We start from the raw sequence: 27798 nt of genomic DNA on the forward strand, positions 1-27798 counted from the left end.
CTGGTTGGTTCTTCTGCTTCATATATAGTTTATCACCTAGAGGCACTCACTCTGCTGTGTTGAGCTGCTACCTGTAATGGTTGAAAAATCCAAAAATGTCTCACTCACATAGGGTCTTAACTGGGGTGTTGGAATGGTCAGAGGCATTCTCTTTCATTACCTTAGTGAGAAGGATTCATATGCTCCCTTTGGATGTAAGGAAAGCTGGGGAATGTGGACCCTGTCTGGGAAGCCACTTCTCAGCTAAAACTGTCATTTATATCATGGAGGGGAAGAATGGATGCCAGCAGAAAGCCAGCTAGCCCTGCCACAACCAAAAACATCCTCTTATTGTTTAAGCCAGTTTGAGCTATATAAAAAGTCTGGATTATATAAAAATCTGGATTATATAAAAAGAGCTGTTAGATGTAAGATGTGAATTTGGACTTGTTTTATCTTTTTCCATTTATATATTTCACAATTTTTGTATTTTTCTTTTAAATATTTTAAATATTTTTTGGTGAAAACAACATATATACAATATTATTTATATTCTCATATATACATGTGCATTTACCATGTATATCATATATATATGAGAGAATATGAGTAGAAACATTATATATATGTGTATATAATACAGTTTCACCTATGAATAATTTTAAAGGAAACTCACATGTTAACAATAAACTAAATCAGGAAATAAAACTATGCCACACCTAGAAATCCAGGTGTGTTCCTTCTTAACCTAGATTTCCCTCGCCCCACTGAAGGTAACCCCTTTTGTGACTTCTAGTTTCCCTTCCCTTTCCTTCACTTCCCTTCCCTTCCCTTCCCTTCCCTTCCCTTCCCTTCCCTTCCCTTCCCTTCCCTTCCCTTCCCTTCCCTTCCCTTCCCTTCCCTTCCCTCCCCTCCCCTCTGCTCCCCTCCCTGCCCCTCCCTTCCTTTCCCTTCTCTTCTTTCTCTCTTTTTTTTTGAAACAGGGTCTTTCTCTGTCACCCAGGCTGGAGTGCAGTGGGATAATCTCAGCTTACTGCAGCCTCAACCTCCTAGGCTCAAGCGATCCTCCTGCCTCAGCCTCCTGAGTAGCTGGGACTACAGGCATGTGCCACCATGACCTGTTAGTTGTTTATTTATTTATTTATTTTTTGTAGAGACGTGGTTTTGCCATGTTACTTAGACTGGTCTTGAACTCCTGGGTTCAAGTGATCTGCCATCTTAGCCTCCCAAAGTGCTAAAACTACAGGACAGAGTCACTGTACCCAACCTTGGCTAGTCATTTCTTTGCTTTCTTTGTTGTTTTATCCACTAGGAATGCAATCATAAAGAATATGGTATAGTCTTTCCCACTTTTGAACTTTATGTAAATGGAATCATAGTTATTCATTTGTGTATTGCTGCTTTTGCTCAATATAATCTATCTATCATCTATCTATCTAACATCTATCTATCATCTATCTAACATCTATCTATCTAACATCTATTTCTCATCTATCTAACATCTATCTATCATCTATCTATCAATCAATCAATCATCTATCTATCATCTCTGTCTCTCTATCTGAGATTCACCTGTGTTGATGCAGGTAAGGATAGTTTACTCATTTTGATTGCTCTATGGCAGTGAGTGTTAAAATTGAGTGTGCATCAGAAAACCCAGGAAACTTGTTAAAACATATGTTCCAGGGTTCATCCCTAGAGTTTCTGATGTATTTGATGTGGGATAAGGCCTGAGAATTTGTGTTTCTAACAACTCCCCAGGTGATGCTGGCGTGTGGGGGCCGCACTTTGAGACCTGCTGCTCTGTAGTATTCTCTTGTACAAATAAACCACCCTCTACAATTTACAACTATCATGAACAATGCCACTGAACAGTCTTATATATTCTTGTGCACATGAACATGATTCTTTTCTTTTTCTTTTTTTTTTTGAGTCTCACTCTGTTGCCTGGGCTGGAGTGCAGTGGCACATTCTCTCTTGGCTCACTGCAACCTCTGCCTCCTGGGTTCAACTGATTCTCTTGCCTCAGCCTCCCAAGTCGCTGGGGCTACAGGTGTGCACCACTACACCCGGCCAATTTTTTTTTTTTTCCTTAGTAGAGATGGGGTTTCACCATGTTGGCCCAGGCTGGTCTTAAACTCCTGACCTCTCTCAAGTGATCTGCCCGCCTTGGCCTCCTAAAGTGCTGGGATTATAGGCGTGAGCCACCGCGCCTGGCTGAACATGATTTTCTAGCTTACGCACCTAGAACAGAATTGCTGGGTCCAGAGCATGCATATCTTTAACTTTGGAAGATAACATGGAATTATTTTCTTAAGTTTGCTCCTTCTGTTTACTCTCATATTAGAAGTCTAAGAGAGTTTCCATGATTGCCCATCTTTTTAATCTTTTAAATAGAAAACATGGCAGATGTGAAACAGTATCTTATTGTGGTTTTCATTTGCACAGACCTGATTACTAAGGAGGTTGACCATCTTTTCACGCGTGCATTGACCGCTGGGGTTTCAGCGGGGGCTGTCTGTGTATGATGCGAGCGAGTGTCAGGTTTCTTTTTGTTCCAGGTGAGCAGGCAGTTGTCACAGCACCTCTGGCATGCAACCATTCTTTCCCACCATGAGGCACCCCATCTCTCTCTCTCTTTTTTTTTTTTGAGACCGAGTTTCACTCTTGTTGCCCAGGCTGGAGTGCAGTGGCTTGATCTCGGCTCATGCAACCTCCGCCTCCGGGGTTCAAGCGATTCTGCTGCCTCAGCCTGAGTAGCTGGGATTACAGGCATGCACCATCGCAACCGGCTAATTTTTTAGTTTTTTTTAGAGATTGAGTTTTACCATGTTGCCCAGGCTGGTCTCCAACTCCTGGGCTCAAATGATCTGTCCCCCTCAGCCTGCCAAAGTGCTGGCTACACCGGGCCAGCCAGACTATTCTTAGTCTTTTTTTTTTTTTTTGGACAGTCTCGCTCTATTGCCCAGGCATGGCTCCTTGCAGCCTTGACTTCCCGGACTCAGGTGATCCTTCCACCTCAGCCTCCTGAGTTGCTGGGACTACAGGCGTGTGCCACACCCAGTTAATTTTTGTTACTATTTATAGATACGGGGTCTCCCTATTTTGCCCAGGCTGGTCTCAAACTTTTGGACTTATGTGATCCTCCTGCCTCGACCTCAGCCCAACTATTCTCATCTGGGTGTGTGGAAACCTGCAGCTAGCCGCTTCCAGGATTGCTGGTCAGTGCAGTTCTTTCTTATCTCTGCTGAAGGTCCTCTTTCCCTGAGGCTGTTTTTAATGAATAGTCTGTAAGCTTAAGGAAAGCTGTAATTATACTCAAGCAAACAAAATGTTTCTTTAGCGTAGACTCAGTACTGTTATATTAGCACCCACCCTCCTAGAAACAGAGCCCAGAGAGCTGCCTTGCCCCTTCTGCCATGTGAGGACGGAACAAGATGGCACCATCTGTAAACCAGGAAACAGGCCCTCCCCCAGACACCGAATCTGCTGGCACCTCGATCTTGGACTCCCAGCATCCAGAATTGGGAGAAATAAATTCCTGTTGTTGATAAGCCACTCAGTGTACGGTATTCTGTGACAGCAGCCCAAATGGACAAAGGTGTGCACTGTCGTGTTTTCTTTTTTTTTGAGACAGAGTTTCGCTCTTGTCGCGCAGACTAGAGTGCAAAGGCGCGATCTCAGCTCACCACTATCTCCACCTCCTGGGTTCAAGTGATTCTCCTGCCCCAGCCTCCCGAGTAGCTGGGATTACAGGCATGCACCACCATGCCAGGCTAATTTTGTATGTTTAATAGAGATGGGGTTTCTCCATGTTGGTCAGGCTGGTCTCGAACTTCTGACCTTAGGTGATCAGCCCGCCTCGGCCTCCCAAAGTGCTGGGATTACAGTCATCTGCCACCAAGCCCAGCTAATTTTTGTATTTTTTTAGAGAAGGGGTTTCACTATGTTGGCCAGGCTGGTCTCGAACTCCTGGCCTCCAGTGATCCACCCACCTCGGCCTCCCAAAGTGCTGGGATTACAGGCACGAACCACTGCACCCAGCCCCAGTGCACTTTATAATCATTCTATCAAGTTCCACAATCAACCTGTTGGGGTTTTTATTGGGTTTATGACTCTCAGTGAGCAACATAGTTTATTGGGAATTTGGTGGTTGTTATTTGTAAAAACAAAAACAAAAAACAAAACAAAAAACAGGCTGGGCACAGTGGGTGGCTCTGGCCTATAATCCCAGCACTTTGGGAGGCCTAAGTGGGAGGATTGCTTGAGCTCAGGAGTTCAAGACCAGCCTGGGCAACATAGTAAGACTGCGTCTCCACAAACATTTTATAAATTAGTTGGGTGTGGTGACTCATGCTTGTAGTCCCAGCTGCTCAGAGCGGTGGGATGGGAGGACTGCTTGAGCCCAGGAGTTAAGAGGTTCCAGTGAGTTATGATACTGACACTGCACTCCTGCCTAGGTGACAGAGCAAGACCCTGTCTCAAATAAAATAGAACAAAAACAAAACAACAAGTGGATGTTAGATTTTAGCCAATACTCTGTCTATTGTGGGGGAGGTTTTCCCCTGTCATCTATATTCTTCTTGCTCTTCCCAGTTGAGGGTGCTGGGTGCTGGAGGGACTGCAGGAGGAAGTGGCTCTCCTGCTGTTTTTGTTCTGAACGGGGATGGTCAGCATGGGTGATGGTACTTTCAGTGCACATGATTTTTCTACAGCCTGGCAGTGCTGGGGATAACATTTCCATAGTCTTTATTTTTTTCGGAGACAGGGTCTTGCTCTATTACCCTGGTTGGAATTAGTGACATGATCATGGCTCACTGAAGCCTCAACCCCCCCGGCTCAAGTGATCCTCCCACCTCAGCCCCCAGAGCAGCTGGGACCACAGGTGCATGCCACCACGCTTGTCTAAAAAAGTTTTTGTAGAGATGGGGTCTCACTATATTTCCCAGGCTGATCTGGAACACCTGGGCTCAAGCGATCCTCCCTCCTAGGGCTCCCAATGTGTTGGAATTTCACGCATGAACCACCATGCCCGGCCTCCATAGTCTTCTTTTTGTTTTTGTTTTTTTGGGACAGAGTCTCACTCTTGTCACCCAGCCTGGAGTGCAGTGGTGCAATCTCCTCTGCCTCCCAGGTTTCAGTGATTGATCCTTCTCCTCAGCCTCCCGAGTAGCTGGGACTACAGGCGCACGCCACCATGCCCAGCTAACTTTGTATTTTTAGTAGAGATGGAGTTTCACCATGTTGGCCAATCTGGTCTTAAACTACTGACCTCAAATGATCCGGCTGCTTCGGCCTCCCAAAGTGCTGGGATTAAGGCATGAACTACCGTGCCCAGCCTTCATAGTCTTCTTGACACAGAAACCAAGCCCCATGCAGCCCACATGCTCTAAAGGGCTCTTGCCTCACCCCCTGTGCCCCAGCCTCCCACTGCACATTCATGCCACTGGTGGCTGGTCACCTGACCCCACAGGGATGGCCTATTGCTTGGTCAGCAGCTCCAGCCCAGCTCCTGTCTGGCCAAACCAGAGAATGTCTTTGCTGTCTAGTGGCCAAACTGCACATTGTCCAAAGAGGTCTGAATCCTTCCAAGCTGGTCCTTTTTGGGTACTTCCCTTCAGCCCTAGAGTACCATATAATTTCCTACATCTCATAGTTTACTCTTTAAAACGGTTTAGGCTGGGCACAGTGTCTCATGCCTGTAATCCCAGCACTTTGGGAGGCCAAGGCAGGTGGATCACCTGAGGTCAGGAGTTTGAGACCAGTCTGGCCAACATGGTGAAACCCTGTCTCTACTAAAAACATAAAAATTAGCCGATGCAGTGGTGCACCTGTAGTACCAGATACTCGGGAGGCAGAGGCTGGAGAATTGCTTAAACCTGGGAGGTGCAGGTTGCAGTGAGCTGGGATCGTGACCCTGCACTCCAGCCTGGGCGACAGAGTGAGACTCTGTCTCAGGGAAAAAAAAAAAGTTTTAAAATTGAGATATAATTCACAGACCATAAAATTTATCTTTCAAAGTTAACAATTCAGTGGTTTCTAGTATATTCACAAAGTTGTGCAACCATCATTGCTAATTCCACAATTTCATCATCTTCCAAAGAAACCCCATCCCTGTTAGCTGTCATGCCTCTTCTCTCTTCCTTCAGTCCCTGGCAACCACCAATGTGCTTTGTCTCTTATACACAGATTTGCCTATTCTGGACAGTTCATGTAAATAGAATCACACAATACGTGTCCTTTTGTGTCTAGCTTCTTTCACTTAGCGTAATGTTTGCACAGGATTCACCCAGGCTGTGGCATGTGTCAGAATTTCCTTCCTTTTTATGGCCAAATAATATTCCATGGTATGGACAGAACACATTTCATGTCTTAATTGACCTGTGGATGGACATTTGGGTTGTTGCTACCGTTTGACTTTTGAGTAATGCTGCTATGAACGCAGGCGCACAGGTTTTGTGTGGATGGATGCTTTCAATTCTCTTGGCATAGACCTGAGAAGGTTACACTTTTATCAGTGTTAATAGTTCTGACATTGGACATCCCTGCTGTGTGGTTTCATCTCGTCATGGACTCTGACGGCTGCTGTGCCTTCTCTGCTCAACAGGTGGTGCCCTGAGACACAGGTGGGCGTCTGGGGCTGGAACTCCGGCTTGGCGCTACCGCTTCCTCTCCTGCCCTGTGGCAGAGCCAAGCCCCTTGCAGGCCTGTTGCCAGCATGGGATGAGTCTATGAAAACAGGCGGCAGGCAGTAGGTCCACAGCTACCACCGGCAGCCTGGGCAAGCCTGGCAGGGCCTGGACGGCAGATGCATTTCAGCGCTGCTGTGGGTCTTGTGCTCTGCCTTAGGCAGAACGTCCTGGGTTTGTCTTTTGTGAGTGAATGACACATGAGCGTGCCGAATATCCTTTCCTTGACAGAAGAGGAGAGGGCTGGCTTGAGTGTGGGAGGGGAAGAACCTGGATCTTGTAATGTAATTTTTATTTTAAAAAATTAGGGACAAAACCCCAAATTGACCATTTCCTGCCATTAGCCTGCAGATGAGCAGCTGACTCCCCAGTCGCGTCCCTCCATGCTGCTTTTCCCTGTCCTGGGTCTGTTCTGTTACATGGAGTTCCTGGGGGCAGCCCTGGGGACGGGGCATCTGCCCAGGGCTCACTGCTGTTGAAAGTGAACGAAGAATGTCCGGATTTCCTTTGGGTAGATGGTGATGATGGGGCCTCCTGGTGGCCTCGAGGGAAAGGTGGTGTCACCTAGGGGAACAGAGGTGATCTGTTTAGTGTGGCCCAGGATGCCTCCTCCCAGCCTCCCTCTTACCACAATGCACCTGTCTATAGTCTGCTGTGGTCCCCAGCCTCCCTCTCACTCCCCTTGTACCTGTCTACAGTCTGCTGTGGCTCCCAGCCTCCCTCTCACCACACTGCACCTGTCTACAGTCTGCTGTGGCTCCCAGCCTCCCTCTCACTCCCCTTGCACCTGTCTAGTCTGCTGTGGCTCCCAGCCTCCCTCTCACTCCCCTTGCACCTGTCTAGTCTGCTGTGGCTCCCAGCCTCCCTCTCACTCCCCTTGCACCTGTCTACAGTCTGCAGTGGTTCCCAGCCTCCCTCTCACTCCCCTTGCACCTGTCTACAGTCTGCTGTGGCTCCCAGCCTCCCTCTCACTCCCCTTGCACCTGTCTACAGTCTGCTGTGGTTCCCAGCCTCCCTCTCACTCCCCTTGCACCTGTCTACAGTCTGCTGTGGTTCCCAGCCTCCCTCTCACCACACTGCACCTGTCTACAGTCTGCTGTGGCTCCCAGCCTCCCTCTCACTCCCCTTGCACCTGTCTACAGTCTGCTGTGGTTCCCAGCCTCCCTCTCACTCCCCTTGCACCTGTCTACAGTATGCTGTGGTTCCCAGCCTCCCTCTCACCACACTGCACCTGTCTACAGTCTGCTGTGGCTCCCAGCCTCCCTCTCACTCCCCTTGCACCTGTCTAGTCTGCTGTGGCTCCCAGCCTCCCTCTCACTCCCCTTGCACCTGTCTAGTCTGCTGTGGCTCCCAGCCTCCCTCTCACTCCCCTTGCACCTGTCTAGTCTGCTGTGGCTCCCAGCCTCCCTCTCACTCCCCTTGCACCTGTCTAGTCTGCTGTGGCTCCCAGCCTCCCTCTCACTCCCCTTGCACCTGTCTAGTCTGCTGTGGCTCCCAGCCTCCCTCTCACCACACTGCACCTGTCTACAGTCTGCTGTGGCTCCCAGCCTCCCTCTCACTCCCCTTGCACCTGTCTACAGTCTGCTGTGGCTCCCAGCCTCCCTCTCACTCCCCTTGCACCTGTCTAGTCTGCTGTGGCTCCCAGCCTCCCTCTCACTCCCCTTGCACCTGTCTACAGTCTGCTGTGGTTCCCAGCCTCCCTCTCACTCCCCTTGCACCTGTCTACAGTCTGCTGTGGTTCCCAGCCTCCCTCTCACCACACTGCACCTGTCTACAGTCTGCTGTGGTTCCCAGCCTCCCTCTCACCACACTGCACCTGTCTACAGTCTGCTGTGGCTCCCAGCCTCCCTCTCACCACACTGCACCTGTCTACAGTCTGCTGTGGCTCCCACTGTGGCAATGGCCTGTGGCATCCCCTTCTGCCAGGACTCCTGTGGGTCTCTTGCATTTCTGCCCACCCCGAAGGCAATTCATAGATTGGTCCTGGCCCTAGTGGCCTCACTTCCTCATAGGTGTTGCACTCAAAGCCCAAAAGCTTTCTGAGACCATCTGGTGACTCTGTCCTTGCCTCATCAGGCTCCCCTGAAGGCATGCCCTGGGCTTCAATCTTGGGAGGCAGCCATTCACTTATCTATCATTTATCCATCTTCCTTCCTTCTTTCCAACCAACCATCATCTTCCCTCCTTCCCTCCCTCCGTTCCTCCCTTCCTTCCTCCTATCACCAACTGAGCGTGCACCATGCACCCGCCACCATGCTGTGTGTAGTGGACAACAGGAGCTGCACAGGACAGAAGAAACTCCCAGGGCCAGGAGAGTGGCGGAGGCACTTGGCCTGGTTGGGGACTCTGGGGAGGTCTCCTGGGGAGCTTGAGCAGGTGCTGGCCAGAGTGAATGGGACCTGTGTGTCCCAGGCAGAGGGCATGGTGCGGACAGGGACTGGAGGCTGGAAGCTGCCTGTAGTGCAGGAACTCACAGTGGCATATGCCGTGTGAGGCACGGATGGGCTTATGGGCTGAGGTCAGCAGGGCCAAGGTGGGCAGAAGCCCCTGGGCCCCTGGCACATGCAGGGTGTGCGGTCTGCGTGTGCACACGTACAAGTGCACACACATGCCTGTGTGGAGCCCTGGCAGGCAGAGACTAACCCAAAGCCTTAACCGACTGTGGTAGATTTGGGAGGGCTGCAGGTTCAGAGCGGGAAAGAAGGCTCTCGAGGTCGCACAGGCCGTGACAGGCAGATGGTTGGATGTGCACAGGGTCTGCCCAGCTCCTGAGCCTAGCCGGGAGTCCTGGGTAGGGAGCTGAAGCGGGGGTCCCCAAACCTCTGTGGCGGCCAGGCCCCGTCCTCCAGCTCCAGCGGTGCAGCATGCCCACATCCCAGGTCCCTGTGAGCGAGCGCTCCTCCACTGCCACCACGGACCCCAGCGCCTGCAGCACAGCCTGCAGGGAGACAAGCAGAGGGAGGGTGAGCTGCACCAAGTCCCAGATCTGAGCAGAGAACCAAGACAGCAGCAGGGCGGACACACCAGGAACTCGGTGTCCTCAGGGCGCCAGCCCCTGCCCTGGTGCCTGACACAGCTCCCTCATCTGCTTCTCACAGCACATCTCCGAGGACAGCACTGGCCATGTACTTTACAGATGAGGACACTGAAGCGGGAGGTGCATGCTTCACCAGGTGGCGGAGCCGGAGGAGCAGCCCGGGAGGTGTGGCATTTTGAGCTGTCTGCCCCATGCAGAGTCCTCCTCTTCTCACATTGCTCAGGTGGCCCCATTTCCAGTCCAGGGAGGAAGTCAGTCAGAGTTACCCCAACCCCCTTTCCCAATAGGCCTTGTCCCAGCCTCCCTTACAGCTAGGGGAGGCCGGAGGCCCTCAGGGGTCTGGAAAAGTCTGTGGAGCAGGAGGAGTGGGGGTGGTTCTTGGAGAAGCTTCTGTGTGCTGATGGAAACAGAGAGAGAGAGAGAGAGAGAGAGAGAGAGAGAGAGAGAGAGAGAGAGAGAGAGAGAGAGAGAGAGAGAGAGAAGCGCGAGCGAGCCACTCTAGGGCAAAGCCTTTCTGGCCACTACCGCCCAGCCCCACCCTGCCTTGAAATTTGCTCATGAGGAAGGTCTGTGCCATCTCGTGACCGCAAACAAGCAGATGGCAAAAGACAAACAGGCAGTGTGCCAGCGATGGCGGGAAGACACCAGTGACCAGGCCCACAGTGACAGTGCTGGGGGTCCACCCCGACATGCTCTTTGGGTGAGAAAATACTCTGTCCTCTGTTCCAAGAACATCTGTTAAGTGTTTTGTGATCTGCAGCCAAACTAACTGCGTTCCTAACTCAACGTCTTTCCACCCCGCCACCGTCCATATCTGGAAGGGAGTCATGGTCCATCCCAACTGTCTCCTCCTCTCAGGGCCTTGGTACTTCCATCTGTGGAACAGGGGAGCATAAGATGACCAACTTCCAGGTCCCACGCCGGCCTCCTGGCTCCCCAGGGCAGGCTGGCTGTGTGCTGGGCGCCGGTACCCACCATGGTCCGGACCTCCTCTCAGGCAGGCCAGGGACTGTGAGGAAAGGGACGCCCGCTCCTCTGTGGCGAGGATCGTGAAAGAGGAGGTGGGGGGCCTAGGAAGACATCATGGCAAAAAGGTCCTGGGGCTTCTCTGGATTCCCCTGAAGACTCAGATGTCGAAGGAGGCCCAAGGCAGAAACACAGAGATTCACAGAAATTCACAGAAATTCTCCACAGGAAATGAAATAGAAAGAATGCAAACTGGGGAAGAAATGAGGTGGCTCAGGTGGCGCCTTCTTGGGAGGGCGCGTGGGCAGGCCAGGTGGCGGAAGCCTCGCCTGATGGTGGGGCTGAGAGAGCAACATCAGCCAAGAGAGGAACCTGGAAGGGGCCGAGGCCTGGGGGCCCTGACACTGCACGAGGCCCCTTTGTGCCAGGGCCTCTCAACGACCTTCTGGGCAAAGAACTCTCACCTCTCCCCATTTTACATGGGGGGGAACTGAGGCCCAGAGGCATGGTGTGCCTGAGACTTACCCGTAGAGGGGCTGTGGACCCTGGATTGTCTGACTCTAAGCCACCTTTCAAAGCAACTCTATGGAGAATCTGTTTTCTTTTTCGGATTACACAGATGATGTCTGTGTTTTAAAAGTTTTACTACAAAATAAATAAGAAATAAATAAAATGCAGGCCACTCATGTCTGTAATCCCAGCACTTCAGGAGGCTGAGACAGGCAGATTGCTTGAGGCCAGGAGTTCGAGACCAGCCTGGGCAACACAGCAAGACCCTGTCTCTACTAAAAATAAAAAAAATAGGCTGGGCGTGGTGGCTCACGCCTGTAATCCCAGCACTTTGCAAGGCCGAGATGGGTGGATCACCTGAGGCCAGGAATTCGCGACCAGCCTGACCAACATGGAGAAACCTTGTCTCTACTAAAAGTACAAAAAAAATTAGCCAGGCGTGGTGGTGCATGCCTGTAATCCCAGTTACTTGGGAGGCTGAGGCAGGAGAATCACTTGAACCTGGGAGATGGAGGTTGTGGTGAACCGAGAGCATGCCACTGCATTCCAGCCTGGGGGACAAGAGTGAAACTCTGTCTCAAAAAAAATAAGAAATAAAAAAATAAAAATTAGCCAGAGTGGTGATGCACCTCTGTGGTCCCGGCTACTTGGGAGGTTGAGGTGGGAGGATCACTTGAGCCAGGGAGGCAGAGGTTGCAGTGAGCTGAGATTGTGCCACTGTACTCCAGACTGGGCAATAGAGTGAGATCCTGTCTCTCTCACACACAAAAAACCCTCAAAAAACAGGCCACTTGAAATACCTGACAAACCCAGAAGACCGCAAAGAAGGGCGGGGCGGGGCCCATACTGGCGTCCATTTGGGAGGACGCCCTCGTGGATCTCTTTGCCAAGGCAGTTTCTTGGGGCCGCATCTAGGGTTTGCTTCCCTGGCTCATGGTCTGGATGGGGGTGGGAAAGTTCACCTCCAGATTCACTGTCACTGGCTGAGACAGGACTGGGTCCTCGCCCACTTCATACAGGTGGTGGAGCCGCAGCAGGACACGGCGGAGGTCAGCCTGGGCTTCCCCTCGATGGCCTTTGGGGACAGAAGAAAGGTGGCAGTGAAGACCCTCATCAACCAACCCCAATGACCCTGGTCATTACCCGCTGCTTTACACACTCAGCTCCATTTCCTATCCTTAACCTCCTTGATATGGCTTGGCTGTGTCCCCACCCAAATCTCATCTTGAATTGTAGCTCACATAATTTCCACGTGTCGTGGGAGGGACCTGGTGGGAGGTAATTGAATCATGGGGGCGGATCTTTCCTGTGCTGTTCTTGTGATAGTAAGTCTCACGAGATCTGATGATTTTGTAAAGGGCAGTTCCCCTGCACACACTCTCTTGCCTGCCACCATGTAAGACATGCCGTTGCTCATTTGCCTTCTGCCATAATTGTGAGGCCTCCCCAGCCACGTGGAACTGTGAGTCCATTAAACCTCCTTTCTTCATAAATTACCCAGTCTTGGGTATGTCTTTATGAGCAGCATGAGAACAGACTAATATGCTTCCTGTGAGACAGCTGATATGGTCCCCACTCGAAAAGGAAACCAAGGCTCAGAGAGGGGCAGTCGCCTGAGGCACACAGCTGGGGTGTGACAGAGGGAGGATTCCCTCCCAGGTCTAGCCGACTGTAAGGCTGCCCACCATGACACCAGCTGCAATGTTTCCATCCTTGTCCACTCTTGTAGGCATGATGGGGCATGTCCTCAAATACTCCAGTCTCTCCTACTCTGCCCCTCTTTGAAGTCAGGGGAGGCTGCATGGCCTCTGTGGCCAATGCAAGGTGAGCTGAAGTGACGCAGTGCTTTCTGGCAGAAGCTTTTTCCTGCCTTGGTGAGTGAGGAAGCACGTGCTGCAATACAGACTCCATCAGCGGGGGGCCTGGTGGCCACAGCAAGAAAAACCTTCCTGCTAACCCCACTGGATGCACAGCATCGGGGAGAAATGAATGTATATCGTTAAGACCGTGGCATTTTGGGGCTCTTCGTTACTGCAGCATACACCAGCTGCCCTGACTGATATAATGCTGTCATTTGCCATGAGATGTATGTGATCTCCTGTCCCATCCCTGACCTTCCCACTCAGAAAGGCTCATTGCCATTGCTCCCATTTTACAGATGGGAAGACTGAGGCTCAGAGGAACGCACTGAGTTCAAGGTCCTGGAGAGAGGACCTGGTTAACACAGGTGCTTCCTAAACCCTGGCTGGTAGAGCCTCAGCTCTGCAGCTATGCCTCAAAGCTGCTGAATCAATCTGTCTGGGATTAGAACTGAGGCATCAGTATTAAAAAAAAAAAAAAAAAAAAAAAATTGGCAGGGTGTGGTGGCTCACACCTGTAATCCCAGCACTTTGGGAGGCCAAGAAGGGAGGATTGCATGCTCTCAGGAGTTCGAGACCAGCCTGGCCAACACGGTGAAACCCTGTCTCTATTAAAAATACAAAAATTAGCTGGGCATGCTGGTGAACACCTGTAATCCCAGCTACCAGGGAGGCTGAGGTAGGAGAATTGCTTGAACCTGGGTGGTGGAGGTTGCAGTGAGCCAAGATCACACCACTGCACTCCAGCGTGAGCAACAGAGTGAGACTCTGTCTCAATGAGAAAAAACATTTTTTTTTAGAGACAGGGTCTTGCTCTGTTGCCCAGGCTGGAGCGCAGTAGCATGATCACAGCTCACTGCAGTCTTGAACTCCTGGCCTCAAGTGATCCTCTCACCTCAGCCTCCTGAGTAGCTGGGACCACAGGCATGCATCCCCACACCCGGCTCATTTTTTAATTTTTTTGTAGAGGCGGAGTCTAGCTATGTTGCCCAGGCTGGTCTCGAACTCCTGGCCTGAAGTGATCCTGCTACCTGCTACCTCGGCCTTCCAAAGTGCTGGCATTACAGATGTGAGCCACCTCGCCTGGCCCATTTTTTTTTTTTTTTTTTGAGACGGAGTCTCGCTCTGTCACCCAGGCTGGAGTACAGTGGCCGGATCTCAGGTCACTGCAAGCTCCGCCTCCCGGGTTTACGCCATTCTCCTGCCTCAGCCTCCCGAGTAGCTGGGACTACAGGCGCCCGCCACCTCGCCCAGCTAGTTTTTTGTATTTTTAGTAGAGACGGGGTTTCACTGTGTTAGCCAGGATGGTCTCGATCTCCTGACCTCATGATCCGCCCGTCTCGGCCTCCCAAAGTGCTGGGATTACAGGCTTGAGCCACCGCACCCGGCAACCTGGCCCATTTTTAAGAAGCTATCACGGGGCTGTGGGGCAGCTCGTTTTCAGAATGGCATAGGGAAATGGCTGCCCAAGATCACAAAAGCCAAGAGGTTTGTGAAAGTGCTTCCACATCTCCTGGTGTGGTGGTGAGGGGTTCCAGCTCCAAAGCCAGGGAAGACCTCCTGTGTCCTGCACGGCAGGAATGGTGAGGGAGCCCATTTCACAAGGGGCTGCAGGTGCCTGGGAAAGCAGACTCAGGCACACGCCACCACGCCCGGTGAACTTTTCCATTTTTATTTTTATAGAGACAGGGTCTTCCTATGCTGCCCAGGCTGGTCTTGAACTCCTTGGCTCAAGCAATCCGCTTGCCTCGGATTCCCTAAGTGCTGGGATTCCAGGTGTGAGCCACTGCGCCTTACCCTTTTCCCCCTGTTCTTAATTCTGCAGGTGTGCCAGGGCTTGGGGGCCTGAGGATGGCCGAGGCATAGTCCGACCCTGCCTTTCAGCTGCTCATAGTGTAGAGTGGGCAGAGAAGGTGCAGCTGGGGCTCTGGCAACAGGACAAGTCGGTTCCCAGCAGGTGTCGCTCCCTCGGGGAGCCCCCCCACCCCGCGTCATGCTGTGCAGGGGGATTCTTCTTGTCCTTGTCATTACTGCCTTGTGACTTGACTGCTTCCCCTCTAGACCAAGCACTCAGAGAGCTGGGACCTTGCCCACCTTGGTCACTGCTCATTCCCTGGAGCCTGGCATGAGATGTGCTGTTGAATGAGTGAGTGGAAGTTCCCAACAATTAGGCTGCTTAAGCTCAGAGGATGAGTGGGAATTTGGGTGTTTGGGGGCTCCAGGAGTTCTCCCTGGAAGAAGCAGGACTGGCAGGCACCGCTGAGGGTCAGGGGGACTTTAATTAGTTCCTTAGTCTCAGTTGGGGGTGGCGGGCTGAGACGGATCCACTCAGAATGGGCTGGGGTCACAGGACTGGGGGCCAGGCCCGCCTTGCCTCCAGCTTGCCAAGTGACTGATCACTGACTCTCCCTGGGCCTCACTCTCCCCATGTGCCAGATAAGAAACCAGGTGATCTTGCAGAGCCGTGATAGCTCTAAGGTGAGCCCATCTAGTGGTGGGCCTGGAAGCCTGGTTTACTCAGGGAGGGACGAGCGGGTCTGAGACCCCAGGGCACCTGCCTCACCTTTCCGGAGATTCTGAGCGTGCTCCGTGTGGTTGGAGCTGTAGCGCCAGCCAGGGATGCTCAGGATCTGCAGATGAAGATTAGGGGGCAGCGTCACAGCCTCTTGCTGCTGGGGTCCTGGGAGCTTTGGCGCAGTCCCTGCAAGGCAGATGGACAGAGTGAGGAGAGGGTTTGGGGCTCAATTCCTTCTCCTGGCACTCAGAGCTCTGCACATTACATGCCCCTGCCCCTGCCAGCCACCTCCCATGCATCCTTGTGGGTAGCCTACCCCGCTCCAGCCCAAAGTGTCTGTGCTCCCAACGCCCCATGCTTCCACTTCCCTGCCTTTGCTCAGACCATAGAGCTTAAGAGTTGGGAGGACCCTGACTCTCCTCAACCTAGCCATCTCAAACTAGAGACAAGGAAAGAAAGCCCAGAGGAAACAAAACTTATTCAAGATAACACAGCAAGTTCATGTACAGCCCTCTTTTCTCTCTCCTTCCTTCTTTCCTTCCTTCCTTCCTTCCTCATCCCTCCCTCTTCCTTCCTTCCTTCCTTTTCCTTCCTTCCTCCTCCCTCCCTCCCTCCCTGTCTCTCTCTCTTTTCCCCTTCCCTTCCCCTCCTTCTTTCTTTCTGGATAGGGACTTGCTCTGTCACCCAGGCCAGAGTGCAGTGGTACAATCACAGCTCACTGCAGTCTCAAACTCCTGAGCTCAAACTATCCTCCCACCTCAGCCTCCCAAGTAACTGGAACTATGGGCCACCACCCTGGCCAATGTTTAAAAAATGTTTTGTAGAAACAGGGTCTCACAGGCTAGTCTTAAACTCCTGGGCTTAAGTGATCCTCCCTCCTTGGCCTCCCAAAGTGCTGGGATTACAAGTGTGAGCCACCGTGTCTGGCCAGAGCCCTGTTTTCTACTCAAGATCTGGGATGCCAGTTCCATCCCTGTTTTGTCATCTACTGGTCTCTCTGCTCAGAAGGCACCTGGCCCCTACTCCTTCCAAGTTGAGATGTTCAGCTGGAGCTACCATCTTCTTACAACACCCCAGGCCATGCTGATTGGTCCAGGTATGGGCCACCTGACCCCAGCAGGACCAATCAGAATCTTTCCCCAGGACTTTTGCACTGGGAACTGGAAAGTCCAAGTCTTAGGTCCTTTTGAGCGGGGAAGACAGAGCTGTTCCTTGAGGGCAACCCCAGAGCTGTTCAGAGTCACATCCCAGGTGGGAGGTGAAGGAACGTCTGCAGACGGAGAGAAGTGCAGGTGAGAGATGCACAGGGACAGCCTCACGAGGGCTCCAGGCCCTGAGGCCCAGGTCCACCCCGCCCTTCCCTTGGTTATGGGGGCCTCACCATGCACTGTCCTTGGGGGCTCAGCTACTTCATGTTGGGTTTCCCTTACTTGCAACCAAGAGAGACCAGAGTGAGGCCAGGTGGGACGGAGCTGACAACAGCCATGGGGCTTTCTCAGACACGGCCTCATCTCCCTCTGCAGGAAAAGCCCCGGCCACCTAGAAGGAACCACTGACTGGTCTGGGAGCAGAACCTGACCCTGCTAGGCCAATCAGATTTCCTCTTCTGGGAATCTGAAGCATGGGAACCAGAGGCAGCTCAATGGCAGTCCTGGGAGACAAGCTGTGAGCCTCTGCTCCTGACATGCCCAGAGCTGCCCTGCCCCGTGCCTGCCTGGACCTTGTGTCCAGCTCCTCCTTAGATTCCATAAGCTTCTCCAGGCTCTGCCCAAATAGCTGCCCCTTTAGGCTCTGTTCATTCCACCCCCTGGACCTGATCCCTGACCTCCTCCCAGCTGTGGTCTCACACTCCTCCACACCCACGAAACACCAGGCCCTCTATGGCACGGCTCCCTCTCCACCCTGAATCCTGGCTCTATACCAACACGCCTCCCCTGTCCAACATCCCAGGAAAACTCTCCTGGGTCAGGGGCTGCTCTTCTGCATCTCCGGTGTGTGACCCAGGCACCCTGCAAGTGCTCAGCGTGTGCTTGCTGCATGGGTGGGTGACAGCCTGCCTGCTTGCTACTGCCCTGGGAAGGTTCTGCCTCTAAAACCAAAGCAGGGAAGCACATGCTAATCAAAACCTCCATAGGTGAGCAGAAAAAGAAAAGAGTTGAAGGGTGGGTGAGAATGGCAGCAAATTGTATCTAGGTCTTGCAGCTCCAGAAGACTATCTTTAAATGTAATCATTGTTTCATGTTTCTCATGTTCTCCTACTTTATAGAGACACAGAACTATGTGGTTGTTGATCTGATGCACAGAAGCCTCAGTGGAGGTACATAATAAATCCTTCAGATTAGACTATAGATTAGGAATACCCCCAACTGGTGACAGCATACCTAGATTCAGACCAAAATTGTCTTTTATTTTTATTTTTGAGACAGAGTCTTGCTCCGTCACCCAGGTTGAGGTGGAACGGCGCAATCTCAGCTCCCTGCAACCTTTGCCTCCTGGGTTCAAGTGATTCTCCAGCCTCAGTCTCCCGCATAGCTGGGATTACAGGCATGCACCACCACGCCAGGCTAACAAACCAGTCTTTTAAATGCTGAGCCTCCAGACCTAAAGTGACATGGTGACATAATGTCATGTTAAGAAAGGAAAAGATACATCAGAGAAGAAAATGGAGAAGACACAGGGAAGAGGCATATGGTGAGATGGGTGAGTCCCAGCTCTGTACCTACTAGTTGTATGACCTTAAGCGAGCCACTGTTTGCCCTCAGTTTGCCCATCTGTTAAATCAGGGGCTTGGACTAGAGGTCCCTGAGGTCCCTTCCTGCCCAAAAGTGGCCCGGATTCATGAGGGCACAGGCCCCTCCCAAGGCCCGCCCTGGCCTGGCTGGTGCTGGGGCCGTGATGATGTTACTCTGAAAGGGCACCCCTTTACCAGCCAGGTCTCCGAACAGCACCACGGGCCTGTGCTGCAGGGCCACTGCACTCCTCTGGCGCAGAGCAGCGGTGAGGGACCAGGATCCCAGAAGAAGCCAGAGCACTGGGTGGACGACCGAGGTGTCGTTCAGCGTGAGGTTGTAGCCCAGGTCCCAGTCGAAGTTGTTCCACAGCCGCCGGTGGAGCATGACCTGTGGGAAGGCATTGTCCGAGAGGCCTGGCTTGCACCCGGGCATGCCTGTGGAGGGCCACGAGGGGCTGCTGCGGGACAGACCACGCCTCCTACCTCCACCTGCCCATTCTCTTGGCTGGAGATGCCATGTGCCCGCTCTGACAGCAACACAAGCCTGCTTTCATCATCCTCCATGAAGGCCGACTGAACCATGGGGTAGTAATTCTGCAGAGAGAAATGTCCCCAGGAGGGCGATTGGGCCGAAGGGCAGGGTAGGTCAGGCTTCACCTTCTGGCCATCCCAGCCAGTGCTGCCGACAGACACAGCAGCAGCGTGGGGCCAGGACCCTGACTTTGGACCCCTGAACAGACTGGGGTTCAGATACCAGCTCTGTGGCTTCCGAGCATACGGCCCAGCTGGCGTGGGTGCAGGCCCTGGCTAAGCCCTGGCCAAGTATCATCTCATGGATCCTAACAATGACCCTTTGATGAAGCAGCCATTTTACAGGAGAGGAAACTGAGGCACAAGCCAAGGCACATACTATTCTTGTCTGTGGTAGCACCAGAACTCAGACACCAGTCTGACTCATGGCCTGAATGCTCAAGCCCTGAATGGGCAGACACACAGGCTTTAAAAGAATTCTCTCTGGAGGCTGGGTGCAGTGGCTCACGCGTGTGATCCCAGCACTTTGGGAGGCCTAGGCGGGTGGATCATCTGAGGTCAAGAGTTCGAGACCAGCCTGGCCATCATTGTGAAACCCCCATCTCTACTAAAAATACAAAAATTAGTTGGGCATGGTGGCAGGCGGTTGTAATCTCAGCTACTCAGGAGGCTGAGGCAGGAGGATCGCTTGAACCTGGGAGGCAGAGGTTGCAGTGAGCTGAGATCACTCCACTGCACTCCAGCCTGGGTGACAGAGTGAGACTCCATCTTAAAAAAAAAATAGGAAAAACAACATTCTCACTGGAGGCCTCTACTGGCCTCTGCTGGCCTCCACTGCTACAAGTTGATGCTTAATGGGTCAGGGAAAGGCGCCATTGAGAGCGTGCCTAGTGGGCATTGCAGGGCATACCCGGGCGATGCTGTTGTTCACATAGGAAAGATAGGGCCTCCGCTGCATCTGGTAGCCGTTGTTGTCTGAGTAGATGACCTGCTGGTTGTTTAGGCTGGTGCTGGTCCTCAGGACAGCCTCGCGGTTCAGCTCCAGGGGGCCGGCTCGGTACTCCTGCTCTATCCGGTGGCAGAGCAGCTCCCCGTCATGGCCCTGTGGCCTATGGGTAAGCCGGGAGCGGATTGCATATGTGTAATTCCGTGCTGTCATGTTCCTAGAGAAGGGAGCATCAGTAAGTAAAGCTCCAGGAATCTTCTAGATGCTGCCTTTTTGCTTCCCTTCCTTCACGTGGGCAGGGTGGGGAGAGCAGGGCTGAAAGGCAGGGAGCCTTCTTGGGTCATGTGGACAATAGCACCACCCAGGACCTGGAGCAGCTGGGAGCAGCCTGGTTCCCCGACACCGCAGGGCTGCCATGCCGGCCTGCCTTACATCTGCTCTGATCATGGAAGAACAGGTGCTCTGTGGGCCATAGGGTCTGTGGGTCACTCTCCCAGCTCTGAACTTAGCTCCCGACCAATGTGACATAGCACACGCAAATGCAACCAGCACACAGATGCCAGAGCAATTCATTTCCTCATCAAACCACATGTCAAACACGGCCCAGGAGCTGGGGTTCAGAGCAAAGGCAGACCCTTATCCACTGAGCTGCCTGCATGTGTGCGCTGACTGTGTGCCAGGCTGTGGGGTCACCCCGGGGGGAAGTACCTGTAGAAGTATTGCCGGATCTCAGTCACAAGCTGTCCCGCCACGATCTCCATTCCCACAGCTTCCCACGCAGGCACCGCGGCCTTGCCCGGTGTGAACAGGTAGTTATCGGAAATGGGGCCCTGTTTCACATCCCCGTTGACGTGGTACTCCAGGAACTCCTGGGTCACGCGCACCGTTCGGTTGCTCTGTCTGCAGAGGCAGGAGAGAGAAGATGTCATTCTCATCCTGCACAAGGTTTCACAGACACCGGCTGGCAAGCCTCTCTCTCCAGATGCCATCTGAGCGGCCTGCGTAGCACTCATGAGGCCACGCGACTCGGCTCATCTAGAAGCCCTGAGACCTCACCCACAGCCCGTGTGGCCTTAGTTCTAGGACCTCCATCCTGTCCTAGAACGGGTCACAAAGGAGGAGAGGGACAGAGCCTGCAGACAGGAACCGCAAGCTGTCAGCAGAGGGCACCCCCGAAGAGGTGGAACTGGTTCACTCAGGCTGTGGTCTGCAAGTGAAACCAGTGCAGAAATGGGCTTTGTCACACTGACCCCGAGCTGTCCAGCAGGACACCAATGTGTACCGACGCCATGTCACGGGCCAGAGCCTTCACTGACTTCACCTGGTTAAATTCTCCCAACCCCACGGGCAGGGACTATTAACCCATCCCACTCACGAGGCATCCGAGGCTGGAAGTTGTGACATCATGCACCCAAGATCACACATCTAGGAAGTGTGCAAGCCAGAACTCAAATTCAGCCCCAACTCCAAATTCTGTGCTCCTTCCCTTCTAGCAGGATGTTTGTGTTAGGACAGAGGATGGGAGAAGAGCAGGAGGGGGTCCAGTATTTTAGTTGTAAAATGCAATCTTTGGCCTAAGCAAGCACACAAGTGATGTATTTGTATCTGGGTCTGGCCTGGTTGTGGGTGGACAGTGAGGTGGATGGCCTCCAGTTCTCTGTGGGATCGTGGTGAGGGTGGGGAAGGAAAGCGAGGCAGGCTGAGGAGGGTTCTACTGAGTGCTGGTGGAAGAAGAGAAAGAAAAGAATTGAGGTCTCTGGCTCTGGACCCCTTCCCCACACCGTCCTTTTAAAAAGCTCCCCCAGGGGCCATCAAAAGAGTAAAAAGACAAGCCATGGAATGGAAGGAGGGATTTGCAAATCATAAATCTGACAAGGGACTTGTAGCTAGAATATATAAAGAACTCTTACAACTCAATAATAAAAGAAAAGCCAATTTAAAAATAGGCAAAGGATCTAAAGACACATCTCACCACAGAAGATATGCTAGTGACCAGTAAGTACACGAAGAGATGCTCAACACCATTAGTTAGCAGGGAAATGCAAATCAAAACCATCATGAGATGCCACTTCTCGCCCACGAGAATGGCTATAATTGAAAAGACAGAAAATAACGAGTGTGGGCGAGGATGTGAAGAAATCAGAACCCTTATCCGCTGCTGGGAGGAACAGAAAATGGTGCAGCCGCTTTGGAAGACGGTCTGGCAGTTCCTCAAAGAGTTAAACATAGAGTTAGCTTATGACCAAGCAATTCTACTCCTAGCTATGTACCCAGGAGAAACGAAAATGTATGTCCACGCAAAAACTTGTACATGAATGTTCAGAGCAGCATTATCGATAGTAGCTAAAATGTGGAAACAACCCCAATGTCCATCAACTAAAGAATGGATAAACAAAATGTGGTACATACATGTGACGGAATAGTATTCAGCCATGAAAAGGAACGAAGTACTGATATGTGCTACGATACCGATGAACCTTGAACACATGCTAAGTGGGCTGGGCATGGTGGCTCGTGCCTATAATCCCAGCACTTTGGGAAGCTGAGGCAGGCGGATCACTTGAGCTCAGGAGTTTGAGACCAGCCTGGGCAACATAGTGAAACCCCATCTCTTTTTTTTTTTTTTTGAGATGGAGTTTCGCTCTGTCGCCCAGGCTGGAGTGCAGTGGCCGGATCTCAGCTCACTGCAAGCTCCGCCTCCCAGGTTTACGCCATTCTCTTGCCTCAGCCTCCCAAATAGCTGGGACTACAGGCGCCCACCACCTCGTCCGGCTGGTTTTTTGTATTCTTTTTAGTAGAGACGGGGTTTCAACGTGTTAGCCAGGATGGTCTCGATCTCCTGACCTCGTGATCCGCCTATCTCGGCCTCCCACAGTGCTGGGATTACAGGCTTGAGCCACCGCGCCCGGCCCCAGTGAAACCCCATCTCTACAAAAAACACAAAAATCAGCTGGATGTGGTGGTACGCACATGTAATCCCAGCTACTCAGGAGGTTGAGGTAGGAGGATCACTTGAGCCCCGGAGGAGGTTGAGGCTGCAGTGAGTCATGATTGTGCCACTGCAATCCAGCCTAGATTACAGAGTGAGACTGTCTCAATCAATCAATCAATCAATCAATCAAAAAGGGGAAAAAAAAGACAATACGTGAAGTGAAATAAGTGAGTTGCAAAAGGACCACATATGGTATGAACAGGCAAATCCATATAGACAGAAATAGGCTAGGATTGCCAGGGCCCGTCGGGGAGGGGAAGATGGGGAGTGATTGCTCAACAGCATGAGGTTTCTTTCTGGAGTAATGAAAATGTTCTAAAATTGATTGTGGTGATGGCTGCACAACTCTGTGAAGGCACCAAAAACCACTGAATTGCCCACTTTAAATGGGTGAGCTGTGTGGTCTGTGAAGCGCATCTCAGTCAAGCAGTTACATAAGGAACAAAAGCGCTCCCTCAACCCAAACTGCCCTGAGGTTGCTGTCTGCACCTTTGGCTTCTCACCCCAGGCCTCTACACAGGCGGTCTTTTCCCTGTGGAACGACCTCCCCTATGCCCTTCAAGGCCTGAGGCCTGGCCCCAGGCGTCGTCTCTAGATGGCCCCTACTCTGAATACCAACAGCTCCTCCTTTTTCCTCACGTGACAGGCATTGGTTTTGCAAGGCTTACCCCTGGTGGGGTTTGGGGAGCCTAATAAGAACTCCTTTGTCCTCATTGGAGTTCAGAAGCAAGAGAGACAGACAGGGCCACAAACAGGACAGGACAGCCTGAGCTCCAGTGCTGGAAATGCCAGGTGGGACCCTGGCTGAGGCATATGGGGTCCGTGGGCTACCCTAAGGGGCATTTACAGAGGGGGCGTGGGGCCTGAGTGAGGAAGGGGCAGGGCACATTCTGTCTTTCCTGGCCTAACCTGGCAGGCTCGGACCATGCTGGGGCTTCCCGCATTTCTGTAGCTCCTCTGCCCAACTGCCCCCTTGCCAGCCACCCATGCTGGCTGCTGTCACCCCTGCACCTGCCCCGCTCTCCCTCAGGATCCACTAGGGGAAGATGAGGATGGACCTGACTGGGGCTCCATTCCCAGAGAAGTCCTGGAGCTCTGTGGGCAGGGAGCTGTGACAGTGACCTCGAGCTGGGATCCCCTGACACCCACCTCAGTACAAACGCCCCTCTCCCTCCTTCTCTCCCTCCTCTTCTTCCATCTCCCCTCTGCCCTCTCCTGTCCCCTCACTTTCTGCCATGTACTCCTCTCGGTTAGGAGGTCACATCAGGAGACAAGGTGGGTGTTCTGGCAGAGGCAGCTGGGCCTGACGAAGACTGCACTGGACGTGGCCTAGGAAGGACAAACTAGCCACGAGGTCTTTCTTGGGAGGTCAGCTGCCCACTCTGATGTCCACAAATAGCTGCTGAATGAATGAATGAATGAATGGGAGGTTGGCTGAGTGGATGGAGAGATGAATGGGTAGGTACATAGGTGGGTGGGTAGATGGATGGATGATGAATGGGTGGGTAGGTAGATGGATGGATGGATGGGTAAGTGGGTGGGTGGATGGATGGATGGATGGATGGATAACTGGGTAGGTAGATAAGTGGGTGGGTAAATAGATGGGTAAGTAGACAGGTGGGTGGGTGGGACTAGATGATTTTGAAAGTCCCTTCCTGCTTTAAAGACAATATCACTATTTACTGAATAGAGATTTTATGTTTCTCTAAATTAAAAAAAAAGTGGATAACAATATATATATATTTTTTTCTCAGAGTGAGTTCCTCAGTGCTCCTTTTTTTCTATGGATCAACAGCCCTGGAATGAAAAAGTATACGAAAGCCTTTCCTGCACTGGCCCAGGCTCACACTTCTAGAATTAAAGATCACAATAGCAGGAAGGGGTTTCACCACCATCTGTCCTTCCCCCAGGCAAGTGAGCAAATGGAGAATCCAGGTAGGGACCTGACATAGCCAGGTTCCTGGCATGCCTGTGCCTCAGAGACAGCAATGGCTGCACCTTACCTCTCCCAGATGCTGTGCATCAGGTTGGTATCCTGGTCGAGCAGCACAATGTAGCAGTCGTTTGCCACAGGCACCAAGTGCCTGCCCGCAGGGCTGGTGCGTCTCCTCAGCCTGCGGCCAAATTGAAGCGTCCTGGCCACAGTGGCAGCTGGTTCCTGGGTGCCCTCTTGGGCCCCTGCAGTGGGTCTGATGCTGTAGTGCCGGTAACTGAGGCCTGGGATTGTGGTCAGGATAAGCAGGTCATAGGCAGAAGGGGTCTCTGTTGAGTTCTGGATCTGCGAGGCCAGCAGGATGAGACTTGTAACTGTCAGCTCACACACCTTCTGGAATGGGGTGCTCACTATCTGCTGAGGCAGCAGTGTCTTTCCATCTCTTGGACCCTGCCGAGTTCTCCTCCCTGCCCCCAGTTCTGGCCTTCTCTTCTTGCACCCCCACAAACCACATCAGTCCTGAGAGAACCCTTCAGCAACCTGAAGATAGCTGGTTCTTGGGTCCCCAAAGCTTCTCTTTCTCTCAGCTCCTGAACTGGGAGCTCCTGAACACCCCCAGCTCCTTTAATCGTCCTTCATCAACCAAAGTGATGACTCCCAAAACCAAACCCAAATCCACTGACCTCTTCTGGAACCTGAGATCCACGAATACAGCTTCGTGCTTGACGCCTCCACCTGGATGTCCACAGCTGACCTCACCAGCTATCCCATCCCACCCACACCTGCTCCCCACAGCATCCCCATCCAACGATGGCCCTTCCAACAGCTACCCTGCACCTTCTGCTCCTCACTGTCCAGCTTTCTCCACCCCTACCCCCTTGTCATCCCATCCCTCAGTCACTCCCCTTCCCCATCCCCCAGGCATCCCCATCCCTCACCCTCCAGCCACTCTCACCCACCACCAAGGCCCCCCATCGCCTTTGTGAGGCCTCTCATCTCCCTTCCCTATGGCCTCTGCCTGGTCACAGCTGCTGTGGCCCCTCCCTAGGTAACTGCCCAGCATCTGCACTGCTGTCCCCATATCCACTCCTGTGCCCACCAACCCATCCACTGCAGCAACCAGAGTGAACTTTTCGAGACCTTTGTCTGCTGCAATCGGGGAAGGAAGCCTCCTCTGGGACCCAGCCTCCTTCCTGCGGCATCCTTGCTCTCTCCTCTGGCCCCTGGGGCTCTAGCATCACCAACCCTTCCCTCCTGACTCTCTTGCCCTTTCCTGCCTCTGAGCCTGTGCCACCCTGTGCCCTCCACCTGGACTACCTTCTCCTGGGAGGGGCCATACCCCGATCTTCTCGTTCCCACATGGAGGGACTTTTCCAGGGTAACTCTCCTGGCCTCTGCTCACCTCTGAGGTGTCTGAATTGGGGAGGGAGGCTGGAGGAGAGTACTGCACCCCCCTCAGTGTCTGTGCCCCCAGTGGGGAGGCCTTTTGGGGGGCCCTATTAGCAAGCTCAATAATGGTGTACACACCCCCCAACCCAGCCTTTACCCAAATACAGCAGACACCTCTTCCCTGTCTGCCTGATCCCACATTGATGCGGCCCGGCCCACCTAGTTAAAATGTGTCTCGAGCCCTGCAACTTGCTCTAGTGACTGTCTCCCTCATGGTGGTCATGGTCTATCATATTCAGTATTTTTCTTATTTTACTTATCACCTGTCTCCCCTACTGGAACAGATGCCCCAGGCAGCGGGATTTGTGTCTGTTTGGTTAGTACACCATCCCCAGCGCCCAGAACAGGGGCTGACAGAGAGTAGGAGCTCCAGAAATGTATGTTGAGGGAATCTACTCTTAATAGATGCTGCATCTGCATGGGGAAGAGGTGTGTGTGGGGGTCTGCTCAGACCCATCCCCTCCCCTCACCTTTCCGTGCTGGACAAACTCCTCCTCAGTCTCAGTTCCAGCCGAGGGCCCCTCCCCTGGCTCCTGAGCCACCACTCCACACCGTCACCATCCACATCTGTGTCCTGAGATAGGGCCTGGCCTCGCACAGGTCTGGGGGCCCAGCACCTAGCCCAGGGCCGGGCCCAGGATGGGCATTCAGGAGCTCTGCTGAGTGCATGAGTAATGGCAGCTCCTCCCCCACCTCCCCGAGAAGGGTCAGCTGGGTGGCGTGTCTGGCGCCGTCTGGAACCGGAGTTGGCCTGGCCCACGTAGGGTGTCTGGGTGGTGTGGAGAGAGGCAGTCCAGCGCCATCCCTAACGTCGGCACCTCCATTAAAGCACAGCACCCCTTTAAGATTCCTGAAGGCTTTCCCACATGCCGAGGTGGAAATTCATATTAGATCACTAATATTTCCAAAGGCAGAGGAGTGAGGGAAAGCTTCCCACATGTGAGGCCCTTCTAGGGATCAGCCCATACACAAGGGCCCAAGCGAACAGGTGTGTGAACAGGCTTGGTGTGGTGGCTCACGCCTATAATTCCAGCTCTTTGGGAGGCCGAGGTGGGAGGATTGTTTGAGGCCAGGAGTTTGAGACCAGCCTGGGCAACATAGTGAGACCCTGCCTCTACCAAAAAACAAACAAAAAAATGAGCCATGTGTGGTGGTGTACACCTGTGGTCAGCCTGGGAAGTCGAGGCTGCAGTGAGCTGTGACTGCACCCTGCATGACAGAGTGAAATTTTGTCTCAAAAAAAAAAAAAAAAAACAAGGAAAATTGACACTAAAAATCGTTTTAGAAAGTGTAAGCAGGGAACAACAGTTGAACGGTTAATGCCACCTCCTGACTCCCACTCAGCATGCGTGATGCCACAGACTGAATGTCTGTGTCCCCTCAGATGGCTGACGTTCGGATTCCAAGTCATCACTTAGGAGGTGGGGCCTTGGGGAGGTAATTAGGTCAGGAGGGTGTGGCCCTCAAGAATGGGATTAGTGCCCTCCTACAAAAGACCTCAGAGAGCTCCCTTGGCCTCTTTTGCCATGTGAGGACACACAGGAAGATGGCAACCAGGAAGAGGCCCTCACCAGAACCGGGCCATGCTGGCACCTTGATCTTGGAATTCCTGCCTCCAGAACTGTGAGAAATAAATGTCTGTCATTTAAGCCATGTAGTCT

The 27798-nt window shown here is 52.6% G+C and overlaps 1 protein-coding gene across 4 annotated transcripts in view; it reads right to left on the reverse strand.

Moving 5' to 3' along the window:
• Window positions 1-5959: 5959 nt before the first annotated feature.
• The window catches only part of MAN2B2 (mannosidase alpha class 2B member 2), a 47053-nt gene continuing 25214 nt past the window's right edge, over window positions 5960-27798 (reverse strand). For 2 of the 4 annotated variants that reach the window (XM_033213695.1, XM_033213694.1), the window contains 9 exons: window positions 24759-25033; window positions 20472-20663; window positions 19728-19980; window positions 18770-18880; window positions 18482-18674; window positions 15604-15741; window positions 12144-12256; window positions 9489-9606; window positions 5960-7232 (listed from right to left, as the gene is read on the reverse strand). In XM_033213695.1, the coding sequence (XP_033069586.1) occupies window positions 7135-7232; window positions 9489-9606; window positions 12144-12256; window positions 15604-15741; window positions 18482-18674; window positions 18770-18880; window positions 19728-19980; window positions 20472-20663; window positions 24759-25033 (1491 nt within the window). In that variant the 3' untranslated portion in view covers window positions 5960-7134. Of the gene's footprint in view, window positions 7233-9486; window positions 9607-12028; window positions 12257-15603; window positions 15742-16375; window positions 18157-18481; window positions 18675-18769; window positions 18881-19727; window positions 19981-20471; window positions 20664-24758; window positions 25034-27798 lie in introns of those variants that run through there. The other 2 variants (XR_004437798.1, XM_033213696.1) reach the window with 2 other exon arrangements.

The sequence above is a fragment of the Trachypithecus francoisi genome, unplaced genomic scaffold (genome assembly GCF_009764315.1).
Source record: "Trachypithecus francoisi isolate TF-2019V2 unplaced genomic scaffold, Tfra_2.0 Lachesis_group1, whole genome shotgun sequence".
NCBI lineage: Eukaryota > Metazoa > Chordata > Mammalia > Primates > Cercopithecidae > Trachypithecus > Trachypithecus francoisi.